Here is a 16,580-nt window from a genome sequence, read left to right as displayed (position 1 = left end):
AGTGCGGGTCACGGACACCAGACAGTGCTCTTGTGTGCCCCTACAGCTCCAGGCCTGAGCGCATTCACTAGTCTAACTACAGAAAGAAGTCCGATCATTTCTTTCTGACTCCAGAAAGAAATGATCTGACTTCTTTCTGAAGTCGGACTAGTGAATGTGCTCAGGCCTGGAGCTGCAGGGGCACGCAGGAGCACTGTCTGGTGATGTTGTTTATGGGCATCTATGATCATACCTGTCCATAAAAAAGTCATGCCACAGTAAGAAAGGGCTAGACTGGCTGCCCCCAAATGCCAGACCAAGCATGATTTGTGTTATTGCTTGGCTAGACTGCATTTGGGGGCAGCACAGGGATAGCGTCAGTGCCTTTCAGGTTTTTCAATCGAAAGGGGACTCGAGCCTCAGAGGGGCACTCAGCAACTGTCCCCATGTTGCCAGTTAGCAGTCTTGTAACACAGCAATATATTAATTTCTCTATCTTCCTTCTGGGGCTTAAAATATGCGCTTTGCAGTGCTCGCATTACAAGATGCGTTTTCTCGTCCCACGGGATATACAGAAGTCTTATCACCTCATTGCCTTCTAACTCTGGTTCCTCCACATCAGCCTCTTGCTGACAAAGAAGGGTTTAAAGCTCTTCAGTCAGCATTTAGTGTTTAAGCCCCCTGCTGGCTGGCCGTCTCGTGACAATCAATGGCTGTTAACCTTATCTTTGTCGCCATTGTAATGTAAATACTCCAAGGGTACCTCAGACAGTTTTTACTCTAAGCAGGGGGCCTCCAACCATCATGTTGAAATGGACCCCACACATCCAGGGCTGGGCCTGTGGCAGCCAGTCTAGCCCTTTCTTACTGTGGAGTGACATTTTTTCTGGGCATCCATGATCCAGCACGTATGGTATGTGTTATTACTTGCCTAGTCTGGCATTTTGGAATAGCCAATCTAGCCCTTTCTTTCTTACTGTGGCATAACTTTTTTTTCTGGGCATCCTGTCGGGACAGCAGGGTTGCTGTGTGCTCCTGCTCTACCTGACTGCCTGTAGAACAGGAGTCTGGAGCAGGACACAAACAGCAGTGTGGCTGTATGCTCCTGCTCTGCACCCTCCATCAGGGGCGCCGAGTATGCAGGTGCTCCGGGGCCCAGGCACGCACCAGTAGAATCAATTTGGGCTGAGCCTCCCGCACCGGGCCGGAGAGAAGACGTAGTATGGAGGGCCCTTTGTTTTCGGCTCCATACTGTCTCTTTCTCTGTGACCCGGGTCCGTGGCACTGAATGCCGTGAACATTTCAAACAAAGCCCTCCCCTCTAGGCCTCATATTGGTGGTTGGGCCTGGAGGGGAGGGCTAAGGGACTAGCCAACGGAAGCAAATTCATATTTTGCTTCCAGTTAGCCCACAGTTTAAGGCCAGAGGAGCAGGCCCACAGGACATAACACCAGCTGAAGCAGACAGCAGAACGCCCAGAGAAGTTGAGAAGCAGGTACATTTTTTAATTTTGTAATTTTGGGCATTTCGGCCCTTTTCTTCCTTTGCCAGTTGCTTTTTGTCTTTCCCACCATTGCTTTATTTGCCCAACACCTCCCACCCCCTACCCCGTGCCCTGTTTTTACCCAGTCATTTATTTGACTTGCCCTCCCAGCGCCCATCCGCCCGGAGTGGGCTCACAACTGGGTAGACTGGCTTAGGCTGACGAGAACTTGGGCAAAGTCTGAGGGGGTTCCTTTTGAATTCAGTCAATTACATAGACTATTGCAAGGACATGCGCAGAGTACAGAGTGTTTCTGCATTGAGTTCTGACCAGGTGTCTTAATGTTTAGTGTCCCTTGATCTCATGAATTGTGCAAATAGCTCAGCCTAATGTCCAGCCATGGCCCATATGGTCTGTTCAATAGCTAAACACAGGCTTTTGATTCCGATGGATGTAGGATGCCAGAGACCATCATCTGCCTGGTGGAGTTAGCGGTGTGTTTTCATAAATTTGCATTCCATCCCAATCTGAGGCTCTTTATGGCCCAAGATAAATCAATTGGCTACATTGGAAGTATCGGCACTTAGATGCTGACCGGTACATACATTTTTGAGAGTTTCTTGGCAGTTAGTAAAACTCACAATTGGGCTGTGTCGGAGCTGCCCTGCTTTTACCCAACTTAATCAGTAACTGGTTCACACATGGAAAGTACAAGTCCTTTAAATATTGTGGATTTGTTTTTTATGAATTGATATGATGGTTGAAAACTTTATTCTTGGAAAAATGTTTGCACGGTGCAAAGTAACTACTAATCGTAGAATGCAAGATAATGGCAACCTAAAAAATCCAGTTAACCCCTGTACTTTCAGTGATTTAAGAAATGTAATAATAGAAGTTGTGTAATAAACAAAGATAGATATGCAGATCCTTTGTCACAAACTTACAGCTCGTTGTTACGTGTTGTTGGCATAGCATCAGGTGGGCATTAAGACCACCTTTGGGTTGATGGTTATGCTCCGGTAAACAGGGTATGATGTAGATCATGACAAAGCACTGTTGTTCTTTTAATCAAGAAACTTCTTTACTTGTTTTCCCTTGAATCAGGAACATTTCCTGTGTGTTGGTACTCCACCTTGCAGCTGTATCTTCTGTTTAGCGAGCATGGTGTTCTCCCATCCTAGTGATGTTGCTCTGCCTTTTGAGGGCTGCTACAACCTGGATGATTATAGCAGGGTGGAGTAGGGGCAGCGGTGGCTTACTGGAATGCAACTGGAAGGCTTGCAACTCCTTCTTACTTGACTTTAGTATATGCAGTACGTTCTAGCCAATGTTTCCACTGTTATGCACCCCCCCTTTGCACCAAGTTGGCGACTACGTGCAAATGCGGTCACATAACTGCCGGTGATGTCACTTCCCTAGATTTGGGCACCCCAACACCCCCCCAACCCCTCAGTGAAATTCATAAGTAGGCTCCCCTGCCCCCCATGCACAAGGGGGGGCATAGCAGTCACACAGCTCCATGCCTTATTCTTGTCCAAATGTTGTAGGGAGAGGGTAGGAGTCAAGTCATCATATGGGAGGGAGGCAGGAACTTGTGTGTCCGTTTAGCATTCATTTTGCAAGGTACATTTGTAGGGGAAACTAGCAGGACTTTTTCCGTGGTCCGCCCGCCCCCCCTCCCCCACTCGTAATGCTGGATACTGTCTGACTGAACATAACAGGTTGGATTACTACTCTCCCAAAATCACTCTGCGTCTGCACCTTAAATTGTCATCACTTGTGAACAGGCGAATCACCCAGGCAAAGATAACGTCCAACCAGGAAGGACTGCGGTTGGGAGCTGGCTGCGCACCTGGCAGGCACGGTGAACTTTGCCCCGTTATTTAAGACAAACACGCAGGTCCTTCCTGCCTCCAGCTTTGGTTCAGTGTACGCCGGCAGCAGCGCAAGTGAGACGAGAATGGGCGACCTGCAGGTTGGCAGTGTGCTCGTGACCGGGTCGAACCGTGGCATCGGCCTGGAACTGGTCAAGAAGTTTTTGGAGAGCCCTGTTGCTCCACACTGGGTCTTTGCCACCTGCAGGGACCCTGAAGGCCCGAAAGCACAGGTTCGGAGGAAACTGCGTTTGCTCATAGAAATGTCATTTTAAGATAAGCTGCCTGGGCATTACCATATCCATATAACGCACATTGTAGCAGTGACAGTCCGAGGTCTGTCTGCGCGGTCTCTTTTACTGCGTCATGGAGAGAAAAGTGAAGAGAATTATCTTTGCCAGTGTGCCCTCAATGGTCCTAATAATGCTGGAGCCTTCCAGTTCTTTCCACGGGATAAAGGGGTTTGTTCCCAGTGGAAAAAAAAACAATTCCTGAAGGTTGAGCAGCCTCGGAAACTGTTAGTGGGTCAGTAATATTTGTATCGCCGCCTGGCTGCACAGCAAGGCTACGCCACTTAATTTCCCTTGACAGTGTCTGAAAGGGGACCTTTTGAACTGGGAGGCGGGCTAAATAAGGTGGGTAAGGGAGAGTGGCACTCCCTCTGCTCTCCTAGGGTCACACCTGGGGAGTGGGACACTGCTGGAAATGGGGGAAAATGTACTGGGTGAACCCGCTCATCCTTGAAGGGAGGTGGGGCCGAGTGGGGGTGTGGTCCCAGGCCAGGTCAGTAATAAAGTATCTCTTCCTAGAACCCAATCCCGCCGATTTGCATAAATGTAAAGAGCATTATGGGAACATTATTTCCAGAATTTGTAATTTTAAACATGCCTTATTGTCATTCAGTAAGAGACCCTTTTGAGCGACTAACGGAATTTGGGCTCTGCAGTTTTAATTGATCATAATACTCACCCTAAGAAAACATGGCTCTGCATTGCAAGACATATATACGAGTGTGGCTAGCAGCAGGTGTTTCAGGCTTTGGCTGTTTCGAGTTGCCCATGTCGTGTTCACTGATAGTTGTGGGTGCGTGTGTTAACTCAGCTTCAGCACATAGCCTGATCTGAAGCAGAAGTGTTACAGGTTACCCGAGGCCGGGGTGTGAGTGTCTAGGCAAGCCCCGAGGGCAGCGAGGTACGTTTTGGCCAATACCCGCCACGTCGTGTATACGGTACATTTCCTGCGCGGGAGTGGGGTACAACCCGGGTGACGGCTAGGAATGCATGAGGTGTCGGGTTCTGGCACCGGACAAATGGATTTAGGGCAGCCAAATATAGGGGTACTTCAATAGCGCACACGTGTTACAGGAAAAAAAAAACTGTGGCTGAAATTGGACTTGTTATGCTGCCACGCCTATATTTCTTTTTATAGAGATAATTGCATAAGTAAAATTATGCCTCGCTATACAAACATGGTGTGTTACAATAAACACATAAAAGGTGCAGATTCTGTCTCAACATACAATAATTATTTTACTAATTTCCTCCAAGTGTAATTTTTTACTAAAACGTGTAATTCATATCGGTTCTTGGCAATTAGACATTTTTTATTTTTCGTGTGCATAGTTCCTTTCTCGGTATTATCAATCATTGATTAGTTTTATTTTTTTTTATTTCAAGCTATATATTCCGCTGGTAGTATTGGATAACGGGCTTCCATTTCTTCTGAAATGTACTTTCCATGAGTCGGTATGGGCTTCATTGTGAATATGACAGTAGCAGCAAAATAAGCAGTATTTGCAAATACCGCCTGTTTTACCACTCTACCTGCTTATTTATTTATGTATTACATTTATATAGCGCACCTAACCCTGGGTGCATGTGCTTAAGAATATGGTTACAGGTATAAAAACAGTCTTGTGCATCGTGAAATTGGTTACATTTCAGTTACTTTCAACTTAATCATGTTTTTGTACATACTTACAGCTTGCGCATGTGCTTAAGGAGTTGGTTACATCCAATTACTTTCAATTTAGTCATAATCTAGTACATACTTTCAGTTTATTCTTAGTCTGGTACATAGGAATCTGGTTGCAACCTGATACCTTTAAGCTAGATTAAGCTTTCAGTTCAAGGATTTGGTTACATCCAGATGCTTCAGGCTTATTCTAGGGCAAGGTGCGGGGGCAGCAAATTTCATGCCATGGAGAGAGTGTCTAGGTCCAACATTAGGATGGTTAATCGAGTACTGCCAGTTGATTGGGAGGGTGGACTCTGGGACCCTATGGGAAGCTCCCACCATTTGGTAGTAGTGGGATTAGTGGTTATTTTTGAGGTCTTGTTTGAAAAGCTAGGTTTTGAGTTTTTTTTCTGAACGACCACAGTGAGGGGTCAGTCCTGAGCTCTGGGGGCAGGGCATTCCAGTAGGTGGCTGCCACAACCGGGAAGCTAGAGCCACCTGCATTTTGTCTTTTAAATCTTTGGATGGCAAGCTGACCTAGATAGGGTTATCTGGTAGGTCTAGATGGTTGAACTTTGGTTATTTGGCTGGAGAGACAGCGAGGTGCAGTGTTGAACAGGCATTTGTGAGTCAATGAGAGTATCTTGAATTTGATCCTGTCTCTAACTGGTAGCCAATGGATATTGCGTCTGGTGGAAGTTATGTGTGCTGATATAGGGATGCTGAGTGCAGCTCGGATAGCATTGTTTTGAACAATCTGAAGTTTGGAGATGTTTTTGGCTGAGGACCCTGCAAAGATTGCTTTGCAGTAATCGATTCTGGAGAGGATCAGGGCTCTCGCCAGAGTGATGCGGTTCTCTACGGATAGTAGAGGTTTGCAGGCAGTGATGAGTTTGGGTGTGTATGCAGAAGCTGATGTTATGGCGTTAACTTGTCGAGAGAGAGTAGTGCATCGTCAAGGTAAACCCACAGAGTTTTGACCTCTTTGGCCACTGCAATTGTATTTCCGTCAATGTGAAAGGAAATGTAGGAGGATGAGAGGTTGTTTAGTCTAGGGGGCTGCCTATGATCAGAATCTCAGTTTTATCATTGTTGAGGCAGAGTTTGTCTTGTGCCATCCATGCTTGGATGGCAGAGTAGATGGCGTTCAGGGATTTCGAGTCAGTGTCATGGTTGCCTGTGATCAGAATGAGTATCTGGGTATTGTCAGTATAATTTGTATATGTGACACCCAATTTGTCAAGTCGGTCAAAGGCTGGTTTGGTGAATGCATCATAGAGTGTAGGGGAGCCACATGATCTTTGAGGAACCCCACATGTGACTGGTGAGTGGGGTGCAGCCGCTGTGGGGGAGAAGACTCTCATGGAGCAGTCAGGCAGGAAAGATTTAATTCATTTTATGGCATTGTTGGAGAAGGGGGCATTGCTGGCCAGGTTACGGCATAAGATTTTATGGTTCACCAAGTCGAACGCTGCCGAGAGGTCCAATAGGAGGAGCATGGCCAGGTCGACCTCTGTCTCTGAATTGGTCCATTTGGGTTTTGAGATCTATCAGGGATGTTTCCGTGCTGCGGCCGGGTCTAAACCTGATTGGCAAAGGCGAAGTAGGTTGTGCTTTTCGAGGTAGTTATGAATTTGTACATAGGCCACTCTATCTAAGATTTTTTAGTAAAAAGGTCACTGTGGTGATGGGCCTGTAATTCGTTGGAACATTGGGTTCCAGGGTGGGTTTCTTCAGTAGTGGAAGTACCCATGCTTCCTTCAGGGTTTTTGGTACTTTGTTGGTAATGAAGGAGTTGTTAATTAAGGATGTGATGAACGTGGCAATGTTATGGGCGGAGTCTTTCACAAGGGTTGCCGGGCAAATGTCTCCTTGACATTTTGAGGGTATGAGGACTTTTATGGTTTTTATGGTCTCTTCTACCGTAATAGGTGATAATTCAAACCTGGGAAGGGATTTTGTGGGGTTGTGTTCTGTGGTAGATGGTTGGGAAAGGGGGCGAGTTTAATTTCTTTCAGATTGATCTTCTGTTGTAGTGAGGTGATTTTGTCTAGGAGTGCTCTTTGTATGCTTTCGCACCAGGCCTGCTCTTTGATGGTCGTTTCCGGGGCCTGGGACAGTGATTCTAGTTCTCACAACACACAGAAAAGCTCTTTAAAGCTGGACTTGGCGTTATCTATGCGTGTGTTTTACGCATTGCTCTTAGCTTGAAGGGAGGCCTCTTTATTTTCTGAGGCTAAGGAGGCGAATTGGGTTTTGTTGTCCTGGCTGGAGTTTGAGTTCCATTTCGATTCTGCAATTCTTTTGTTTTTGTGCAGATTCTTGAGCTCTGGCGTAAACCAGTGGTTGATGTGGGCTTGGGGTTTGGCTTTGCAGGTGCCAAGGGGGGCTATTTTATTGATGGCTATCTCCATAGTCTAATTATAGGTGTCCACTAGTTCTGTGGGGTCAGTAATCATGTCATTGTGGTCTGTGATTGCAGAGAGTAATGGGAGCATGTTGGCAGGTGTGAGGTTGCGATGGTTGCGAACTTGGGTAGCACGAGCGATAATGGTGGGTGTGATGGTGTGTTGATAGTGAACAGTATTGTGTTCTGGTCTGACCATGGGCAGGCGTCATTGTTAGATATGTTGATGGTGGAATTGTGATCAGCTAGCCAATCTAAGGTGCGGCCTTTGGTGTGTGTGGGGCCGGTGGAGCGAATGGAAAAACATAGAGCTTCAATAGTGTTGGCTAGAGCGGATGCTTGATTTTCATTGTTAACGTTGAGGCCCAAGTTGAAATCTCCTAAGATGATGAACTTGGATGTGGATTTGAGATCGGTTGTCAGTAATTTGGCTATTTCCTCTTCGAATGAGGAGGTGGGGCCTGGTGGTCTGTAGATCAGGTGGAGGAGGATGGAGGCTGTGGCGGAGAGTGTTATTTTTGCTGACAGTGATACCCCTGATGGGAGGGCTTGGTTAGGTAGTTCTCTTATTATTAGGTTCTTTTTGGAAATGAAGACGACTCCGCCTCCGTTGGAGGTGTTTCTGTCCTTTCTGATAATGGAACAGCCCTCTGGTACGGTGAGCGCAAGAGATGGCCGGGCTGCTGGATGTAGCCATGTTTCTATAATGGCGATGAAATCTAGGTCATTGACTGCAATGAGGTCAGAGATACCTAAGCATGCGCCAGGAGAGATTTGGCGCTAATGAGGCCACCTTTGATAACGGACGGCTGGTTAGGATCTTTGTTCTTGTGGGTCCTATTTGTTGCGTGTGTTGTGAGGTTGCTAGCCTTAGATTGATGGGTGTTCCTAGAGTGATTAGTGGTTGTAGTCTTGTTCCTGAGTCTTTCATTTCTCTGAAGGATGGAAGGTGCGGAGGAGGTATTATGATAAGGTATTGTGATAAGGTTGTGTTGGGATGTTGACGGGGTGGATTGATGTTTGATATGCATGGCAGGGTGATAGGTGTAGGCCACTACTTCCAACTCAACTATGTGGCAACAAGATCTAACATGACAGTTCAATTAAGCCATTACTGGTATTTGGTAGGTTCAATTCTTCAATCTCATTTTTTATAACCTGCACATCTGCTCTGTTTTTTAAGCATATTTGATTAGCATTTGTAACATCTAAATTGAGGCTTACTCATCCTCAGTTTAGGTATATACACAAATAATCACACCTTGCGGTAACCTCTGTGCCTCAACATATTGCCTAAGGATCTCCACTTTCCAAAATGTTGCTATTTCTCCTTTTAATTGATGCTCCAATCTGATACATTTATCTCATAGTCTACGGCTTTTATGCTCTGCCAGGAGTGCGTACATGGAAAACATGTCTAAATGGGAGGTGCTCCGGGACTGGAACGCAATGCTCTGGTCCCACATGTAAGTCGAGGGCATGGGGAGGCAACAAGGAGAGGCTCCCTGTTTCCTGTCCTTGTTGCCTGCCAGCAATGATACCAAAAACAAAAAACACCACCCGAGGAAGGGCCTCGGGTGGCAGGGTCAGCGGGCAGGGATTGTGCATTCTTGACCACTGTTCCAGCCACCTGATTGAATGAGCTCCCTTCCCCGGGTGCGAAATTAATTTCTTGCAGTTCTTATATAGTCCTTTTGTTGCAATAGTGTTTCATTGTGTCTTCTTTTTCTTTGCAATACCAACTGAATAACCTAAATCAGTCTTTACAGCAACATTAACATATCACGCCTCATAAAGTACATTAGTAGCTTTGTTATCCATCCCCCCATTAACGGGAAGACTCTATTATCCTGGCACCTGCCATTTCCGGTAATAGTACAGTCCTGGTTAAGGAAATGCTGAATCGGAGGGTGAGTACCTGAGGTTGCAGGTGGTAGAGTACTGTAAAGACAGCAGAACGCCAGGAAGCTTTGTTATATTGTCTTTTTCCTCTGTTTTCCGACTCTCTGCACCATAACCGCCATATGGTAAACTAGCATATTTCATCATATAGCAACATTGGGTTTCCATTGGTGCTGGATAATCCAGCTTTTACTGTAAATAGATGCTTGAGCTTTTTAAGTAGAGATGGGAAGACACATAAGACAATAATATAGCCTGATAGACCGACAGAGGGGTCATTATCACAGTGCTAAGGACCATACATTGGTGAAGGGTCATTATCACAAGCGCCAATGACCCTTGCTGAGGTGTATAAGGCTATTAGCACATAATGGTAGTAGCAATACATGTTTTGGAGTTTTGCGTATGAAGTAAACATTTTACTTTAATAGTGAGTAAAGTAAATAGAACAACAGAGTTAGTAAATTAAATGTTTTATTTTATAGTATTCAAATAACAAGGTTGTTTTTATAAACTAAGCATTTTAATGGTATCTGGTTATTCTAACAAATGTAAAAGTTTCGAATGGCAAACCATTGAATTTTTTTTGTCGAAATGCCATTCTTTTGAATGACAATTTCATTGAAAAAAATGTGAAGGTGCCATCGACATGTGATGGTAAGTATTAGTGCAGGGTTGAGGCTAGGGTTAGGGGTTAGGGTTGTGGTTGGGGTTAGGGTTGGGGCTAGGGTTAGTTTAACTGTTAAAATAGGGATAGGGTTGTGGCTTGGGTTAGTTTAGGGGTTAAATTAGGGTTAGGGTTGAGGCTAGGGTTTGGGTTTAGGGTTTAGGGTTGGGGCTAGGGTTGGGGCTAGGGTTAGTTTGTGTTAAAATAGGGTTAGGGTTGGGGTATGGGTTAGTTTAAGGGTTATATTGGCGTTATGGTCGGGGCTAGGGTTAGGGTTGGGGCTTGGGTTAGGGTTGGAGGGTGGGAGGGTTGCGTGGGGGTTGGGGGGCTGGGGGGAGGAACCCCCCAATATACACAAAAACTTTGAAACGTTACATCGAGCTGTCCAGTGCTGAAATCACAGCACTGGACAGCTCCATGTAACGTTTCAAAGTTACAAAAAAAGCATTGAAATGCTAATTTTAACATGTGAAAGTGCATTTCAATTGAAACCAGTCCATGACTATTGTCGACGGATTGGTTTCCAAAGAAATGCTCTTTGCATGTTAAATATAGCTTGTCACAGCTTTTTTTTTCGAAACTTGGTTTTTCGAAATTTTTATTTTTCGAAACATTTTTTTTTGAAATAATCACTTTAAACCATTTTAATTGCAAAGTTGGTTGAACTGAAACCGGTTTAACATGAGCATACATTAGGTACCATATCAAAATTAATTAAAGTGTTTTCCATTGATTTGGCTTCCTTTTTGGTATATTAAGTTGCATGCAGCAAAAAAGGCCCTCCCAGAGTAGATGTTTGTTGAAAGAAATCTTACCTGGGAATTGTATTATTGTTTCCCTGCCTGCGTTTGAAGAAAGAAAGTTCAGAATGCAGCCAATGCCATTAGTTATGGACTGCACATTAAACATTAATATTGTCTGAGACACGGTCAATAATAATCCCCATGTGCTAATAGTATTTGGAGTGAGTAAAAATGGAAAATTCCAGGATGGCAAAATGTACTTCATCCGTTCACAGAGGATATTTATTTATTTATTTATTCGAATTTATTTAAAGCGCACATCAGCCCAGGGGCATCGTGGCGCTGTTACAGATAAACATTAAGCTGGTTACAGTGGAAGGAAGATGGTTACAAGGCAATTTTCATTACAGGATAATGTATACAGATGCTGGTATTTTCAGACACATTTCGTAGCAGACCGTATGAGATCAATTGTAGGTGAAGGAAGGTAGTGGTTAATTGAATAGTGTAGTTTTGAGGGATTTGCAAAAGGAGTACAGTGGGGGTTCTGCTCTGAGTGAGTTGGGGAGAGCATTCCAAAGCTTAGGTGGTATGTGTGGGAAGCCAATGTCGCTGGCTTTGGCTCTTCTTACAGTGGGTACTCGGAGTTGATTAGCGTGATGGCCTCTTTTAAGGCGGATGGATGAATTCATGGTTATGGTTTCTGTTAAGAAGGGGGGTGCTGTGTGATTGATGCATTTGTGAGTGGTAGTGAGTATTTTAAAATTGATTCTTTCCTTGACTGGGATCCAGTGTGCGAGTCTTCTGGCCTGTGGGATATGGTCAGTTTTGGGGATGAGTAGTGCAGCGCGGAGGGCATTATTTTGCACTATTTGGAGCCTGTTTAAGTTTTTAGTTGGTGTGCCTGCTAGAAGGGCAGTGAAGTAGTCCAGTGTGGCTCCTATAGTAGCTCTGGCTATGGAGAGGCAGTTGGGTGTGGTGAGGTAGGGTTTTATGGCGTAAATGAGTTTGGTGGTCAGTGCAGATGCAGAGGTGATGGCGCTGACTTGTCTAGTCACGGAGAGTGTGGCATCTAGGTTGACTCATAAGGTCTTAACGGCAGAGGAGACAGGTATGCTAATACTGTTGATGGTCATGTGAGAGTAGTCGGGGCTGAGTTTGGTTAGTGTTTCGCTGGGGGCTAGGATGATGATTTCGGTTTTATCTCAGTTTAAACAGAGACCATTGATAGCCATCCAGGTTTGGATAGTGAAATACATTTTAAGGAGGGCTTCTGAGTCTTGGTCGTAATCTCTGGTGAGGGGGAGGAGAACTTGCGTGTCATCCGCATAGTTTGTGGAGGCTATGTCGAGGGAGTCCAGTAAGTCAAAGAGGGGCTTGGTGAATAGGTTGTAGAGGGTCGTTGCAGTGCAAGACCCTTGTGGTACTCCACAACTGATGGTGGTGGGGGAGCGCTGGCCTGGTCTCAGTACACTTTCATGGCCCTGCCTTGAAGGAAGGAAGTGATCCAGGTGGTTGCCTTATGAGAGAAGTGTGCAGCATTGAAAAGATGAGAGGTGACAATGCTGTGGTCGACAAGGTCAAATGCTGCAGAGAGGTCGAGCAGAAGGAGGAGAGCAGGTTTGTCTGTGAGCATTATTTTGGTGATTTGAATCTTTAAATCTAGAAGGGCTGTTTCAGTCCCATGGCCTTTGCGGAAACCTGATTGTCTTCTGCCTAAAATGGTGTGGGTTTCCAGGTAGTGTTGGATTTGGTTATGGGCAGCTTTGTCTAGGATTTTGAGGAGGAAGGGGACGGTGGTGATAGGATGATAGTTATTGGGGGAGGAATGATCAAGGGAGGGTTTTTTCAGGAGCAGGCGAACCCAGGCTTCTTTTAGACATTGTGGTACGGTTCCAGATGCGAATGAAGGAAGCTGTGATGATGGGGGTGAGTGATTTTGTACATTCTTTGATGATGGAGGGTGGACATATATCACCTTTGCAGTTGGACTGTTTGATTTTTTTTGAGGAGGTCCGCAACTTCCGTCTCTGTGACTTCTCTGAAAGCGAAGAGGGGTGTTTGTGAACGAGTATTGTTAGTGGGAGGTGAGGGAGAAGTGGTGGGGGTGTTGAGAGCTTTGCGTTGTGATGCTATTTTATTTTGGAGTGTGTTGACTTTATTGAGGAGGGCAGAATGGATGCCTGTGCACCAGGCTTCATCCTTAATGATTTCATCTGGGCTGGAGGCAGGTGAGGTGAGTTCTTTGAATATTGAGAACATTTCTCTTGATTTGGAGCTGGCATTAGTGATTCTATGGTTATAGGTTTCGGATGTGGCTTGGAATATAGCTTTTTTGTAGGTCAATGAGATCTCTTTGAAATCATTGCGAGAGGATTGATTAGGTGCTGATTGCCACCTGGATAGAGCTTTGCGTTCCTTGGTGCGATGGGCAGATAGTTCTTCAGTGAACCAAGAGTTGCAGTGCATGGATTTTTTTTCTTTTTTTTCTTCTAGAGGGGCAATAGTTTCGATGGCTTGAGTGAGCGCCCTGGAGTAGATGTTGGCGAGAGAGGTAGGGTCATGGCTAAATGGAGGTTTAAGTTTGGGGATATCGAGGAGAGGAGCGAGGTTGGAAGCAGTGAGTTTTTTGGACCTTCTTACTTTGGCGTAGGCATGAGTCAGGGTTTTATGGGTGGGAGTGGTGGGAATGGAGAATTGAATTAAGTAGTGGTCCGTCCATGGGATGGGTGAGATGGAGGTGATGGCAGCTGAGCAGTTGTGATCAGCAATCCAGTCAATTGATCTGCCTTTGTTGTGAGTGGGTGTCGTAATTTTGTGTTTGAACCCCATGTGTGAGAGTTCTTTGCCTAAGTTTGCGGCTGCTTTGTCCTTCGGGTCAGATAGGTCCAGGTTAATATCACTTAGAAGGATGGTTTTGGTGGTGCTTTTAAGGTTGTTGCCAATGTTTTGGAGGAGTTGCTTTTGGTAGTCAAGGGGTGATCCCGGTGGTCTGTAGGTGATGAAGTTTATGGTGCAGTTAGGGGAGAAGGTTAGTTTGGCAGAGAGGAGATCAGCCTTGTCCCACTGGTGGTTACACATTCTCCATGGCCAGCGTATTTTTAAAGATGAGGGCAACAACGCCACTTTTAGAATTTTTTCGGTCCTGTCTGAGGATGGTATAGTCTTGGGGGAAGGCAAGGTGGATGGAAGGACTGGATGCTTCATGGAGCCAGGTTTCGGATATGGCTAGTAGGTCTAGATTATGGCTGGTGATAAGGTCAATGATTTCAATAGCATGGGCATGGACAGAGGGAGCATTGATGAGTGCACATCTTAAATCTAGTGATGGAGTATGTATGTTGGCGTTGGGGGTGCGGGAGGTGGTAGGTGCGTGTTTGAGTGAGGGAGGCTGGAGCGTGATGGGTGCGGCGTGATGGGTGCTGGGGTGGTGTGCATGATCAGAGAGGTGAGTCTGGGCGACTGATGTGTGGGTGTGAGAGCGAAGTCTGTTGTTCCTAAGGTATGTGGAGGGTGGTGTGCTGCGGAGAGCTAGGAGAGGTTTAGTGCGTGTTCTTAGTCTACAGAGCCTGCGGTGGTGTGGGTGATGTCCAGTCGGATTGGAACGGTGGTTGAATGTAGATTGGACTGCTGAAGGTGATGTGGTATGCATGAGGTCAAGTTGTGGTGTAGGGCATGGGTGAGCATGCAAGCCTGGGTGAGCAGGCGGCATGCTGCAGATGGCCAGGAGGGGGAGAGAAATGAGGAAGAGGGAAGATGGGGAGAGAAGGTGCATAGGTGCTGTGGGGCAGGTGCCAGGGGGATGCATTTGTAGAGAACAGATGTAGTAGGGTGCTAGTGCACGGGCAGCAACACAATTAATATCAGGGCTGCTGGGGGCAGGCAGCAACACCGTTAATCAGGGCTGCTAGGGGCAGGCATCAGCAATACAGTTAATCAGGGCCGCTAGGGGTAGGCATCAGCAATATAGTTAATCAGGGCCGCTAGGGGCAGGCATCAGCAGTACAGTTAATCAGGCCCACTAGGGGCAGGCAGCAGTAAAGTTAATCAGGCCCGCTAGGGGCAGGCAGCAGTACAGTTAATCAGGGCCGCTAGGGGCAGGCATCAGCAGTACAGTTAATCAGGGCCACTAGGGCCAGGCATCAGCAGTGCAGTTAATCAGGGCCGCTAGGGCAGGCAGCAATATAATTAGTGTTAGTGCCGTGTGAGACAGATAGTCAATTACTGTTGTGGAGCAGTTAAAGTCAGGCTGGTGCTCAATCGGGCATTCGTGGGCAAAGCGGGAAAGGTGGCGTGAAACATCAGCGCCTATAATGTGAGGGGGCAGGGGGCCAATAGCTTGCTAGCAGGAGCCTACAGTGGGGTGATCCTTGGTGTGGGGATTGCACATGAAGGAATGGTGTGCGGGGGACTCACCTATGGCTCTCAGCGAATGAAAGAGCGTGCGCAGGCAGCATAATGGCTCCTAGGCATCTGTAGCGCTCTGTCAGCTCGGTCAGTGAAAGGCCTTCTTTCCTGGCCTTACTTCGCTCGCCGGCTAATAGCCTGCCGGCTATTGGATGGCAGTAATTAGGCGCTTCTTGCCCAATCCGGGCCATGGGGAAGCCAGGCAGAGGAAAAGGACAAAATCAGGCAGGGGAGGCGGCCATCTTCGAAATGGGTAGCCTTGTGTGTGTCCCAGAAGATACGGCGGTGGATGGCTCCGAGATTCAGCAAATGGAGCGTTTTTAGAAGAATGTAAGCAGCCGGGTTGTGGGTGTTGCTGAATCCACGGCAGATCGTGAGATTCATGCAGGGATCAGTAAAGCTTCAAGGCAGCGTGGATAATGCCTGAGCTTACCTCCATGCTTAGATGAATCCAGACAGGGTGTGCTGCTCCTGCAGCACACGGCGGCAGCCCTAGTGAGCTCCTGCTCAACGTAGCTGGGGGAACAAATGAAGCGAGCTCAGATATCATGGATTTCATGGATATCATGGATAGTCATGACTGAAAGATATTAAAATACTAATATTTTCTAAATGTCTGTTGATATGGCAGGAGAGAAACTCGATGACCATGGAATGACACATACTCCATGTAAAACAGTATATGTCCTGGTGTTGATTACAGAACTTAGGTAAACAAAACACGTACCACTATGGAGTGTCCACCCTATTTGTGCTTTTAAACAGTTATTAGGTTGAATGTAATTGGTCTGCTGAATGGGAGATGGTAATTGACGTACAACTAATAATGTTATGTTATGTTATTTTGCATTTATATAGCGCCTTATATACCATTGGTATGGTCTGAAGGCGCTGGTAGGTTGGGAACCGAATTTCGGGTCAGTAGAGAGAGTAGAGAGAGTCCAAAGGTGCGTGTGCGCACGAGGTATGTGTGCAGCTGGTGCGGAATTCGTGTGGTAGCTGCTTCTTAGTGGTAGGGGCAGTGGTTGAGAGATCAGGAGAATGTGTTTGCTCTGGCAGGATTTATCCAGACCGAGTGTGGCTGCGTTAGGCCTGAGGAGAACGCCTGGCTGGGGGGGGTGAAACCAGCAGTGTTTACTCAGGGTGATGGGGAGTGAGCGGG

The 16,580-nt window shown here is 46.4% G+C and overlaps 1 protein-coding gene and 1 long non-coding RNA gene across 3 annotated transcripts in view; one reads left to right on the top strand and one right to left on the bottom strand.

Annotated features, from left to right (window-relative positions):
• LOC138447956 (uncharacterized) overlaps positions 1 to 16,580 on the bottom strand; it is a 175,657-nt gene that overhangs the window by 42,288 nt on the left and 116,789 nt on the right. The window lies entirely within an intron of this gene.
• Positions 3,384 to 16,580, top strand: part of LOC138447951 (C-signal-like) — a 298,198-nt gene continuing 285,001 nt past the window's right edge. For both annotated transcript variants that reach the window (XM_069604482.1, XM_069604481.1), the window contains exon 1: positions 3,384 to 3,569. In XM_069604482.1, the coding sequence (XP_069460583.1) occupies positions 3,423 to 3,569 (147 nt within the window). In that variant the 5' untranslated portion in view covers positions 3,384 to 3,422. The remainder of the gene's footprint in view (positions 3,570 to 16,580) is intronic.

Source organism: Ambystoma mexicanum, chromosome 1p (assembly GCF_040938575.1).
Source record: "Ambystoma mexicanum isolate Mex_15411 chromosome 1p, UKY_AmexF1_1, whole genome shotgun sequence".
Lineage (NCBI taxonomy): Eukaryota > Metazoa > Chordata > Amphibia > Caudata > Ambystomatidae > Ambystoma > Ambystoma mexicanum.
This window is presented reverse-complemented; position numbering and strand designations above follow the sequence as displayed.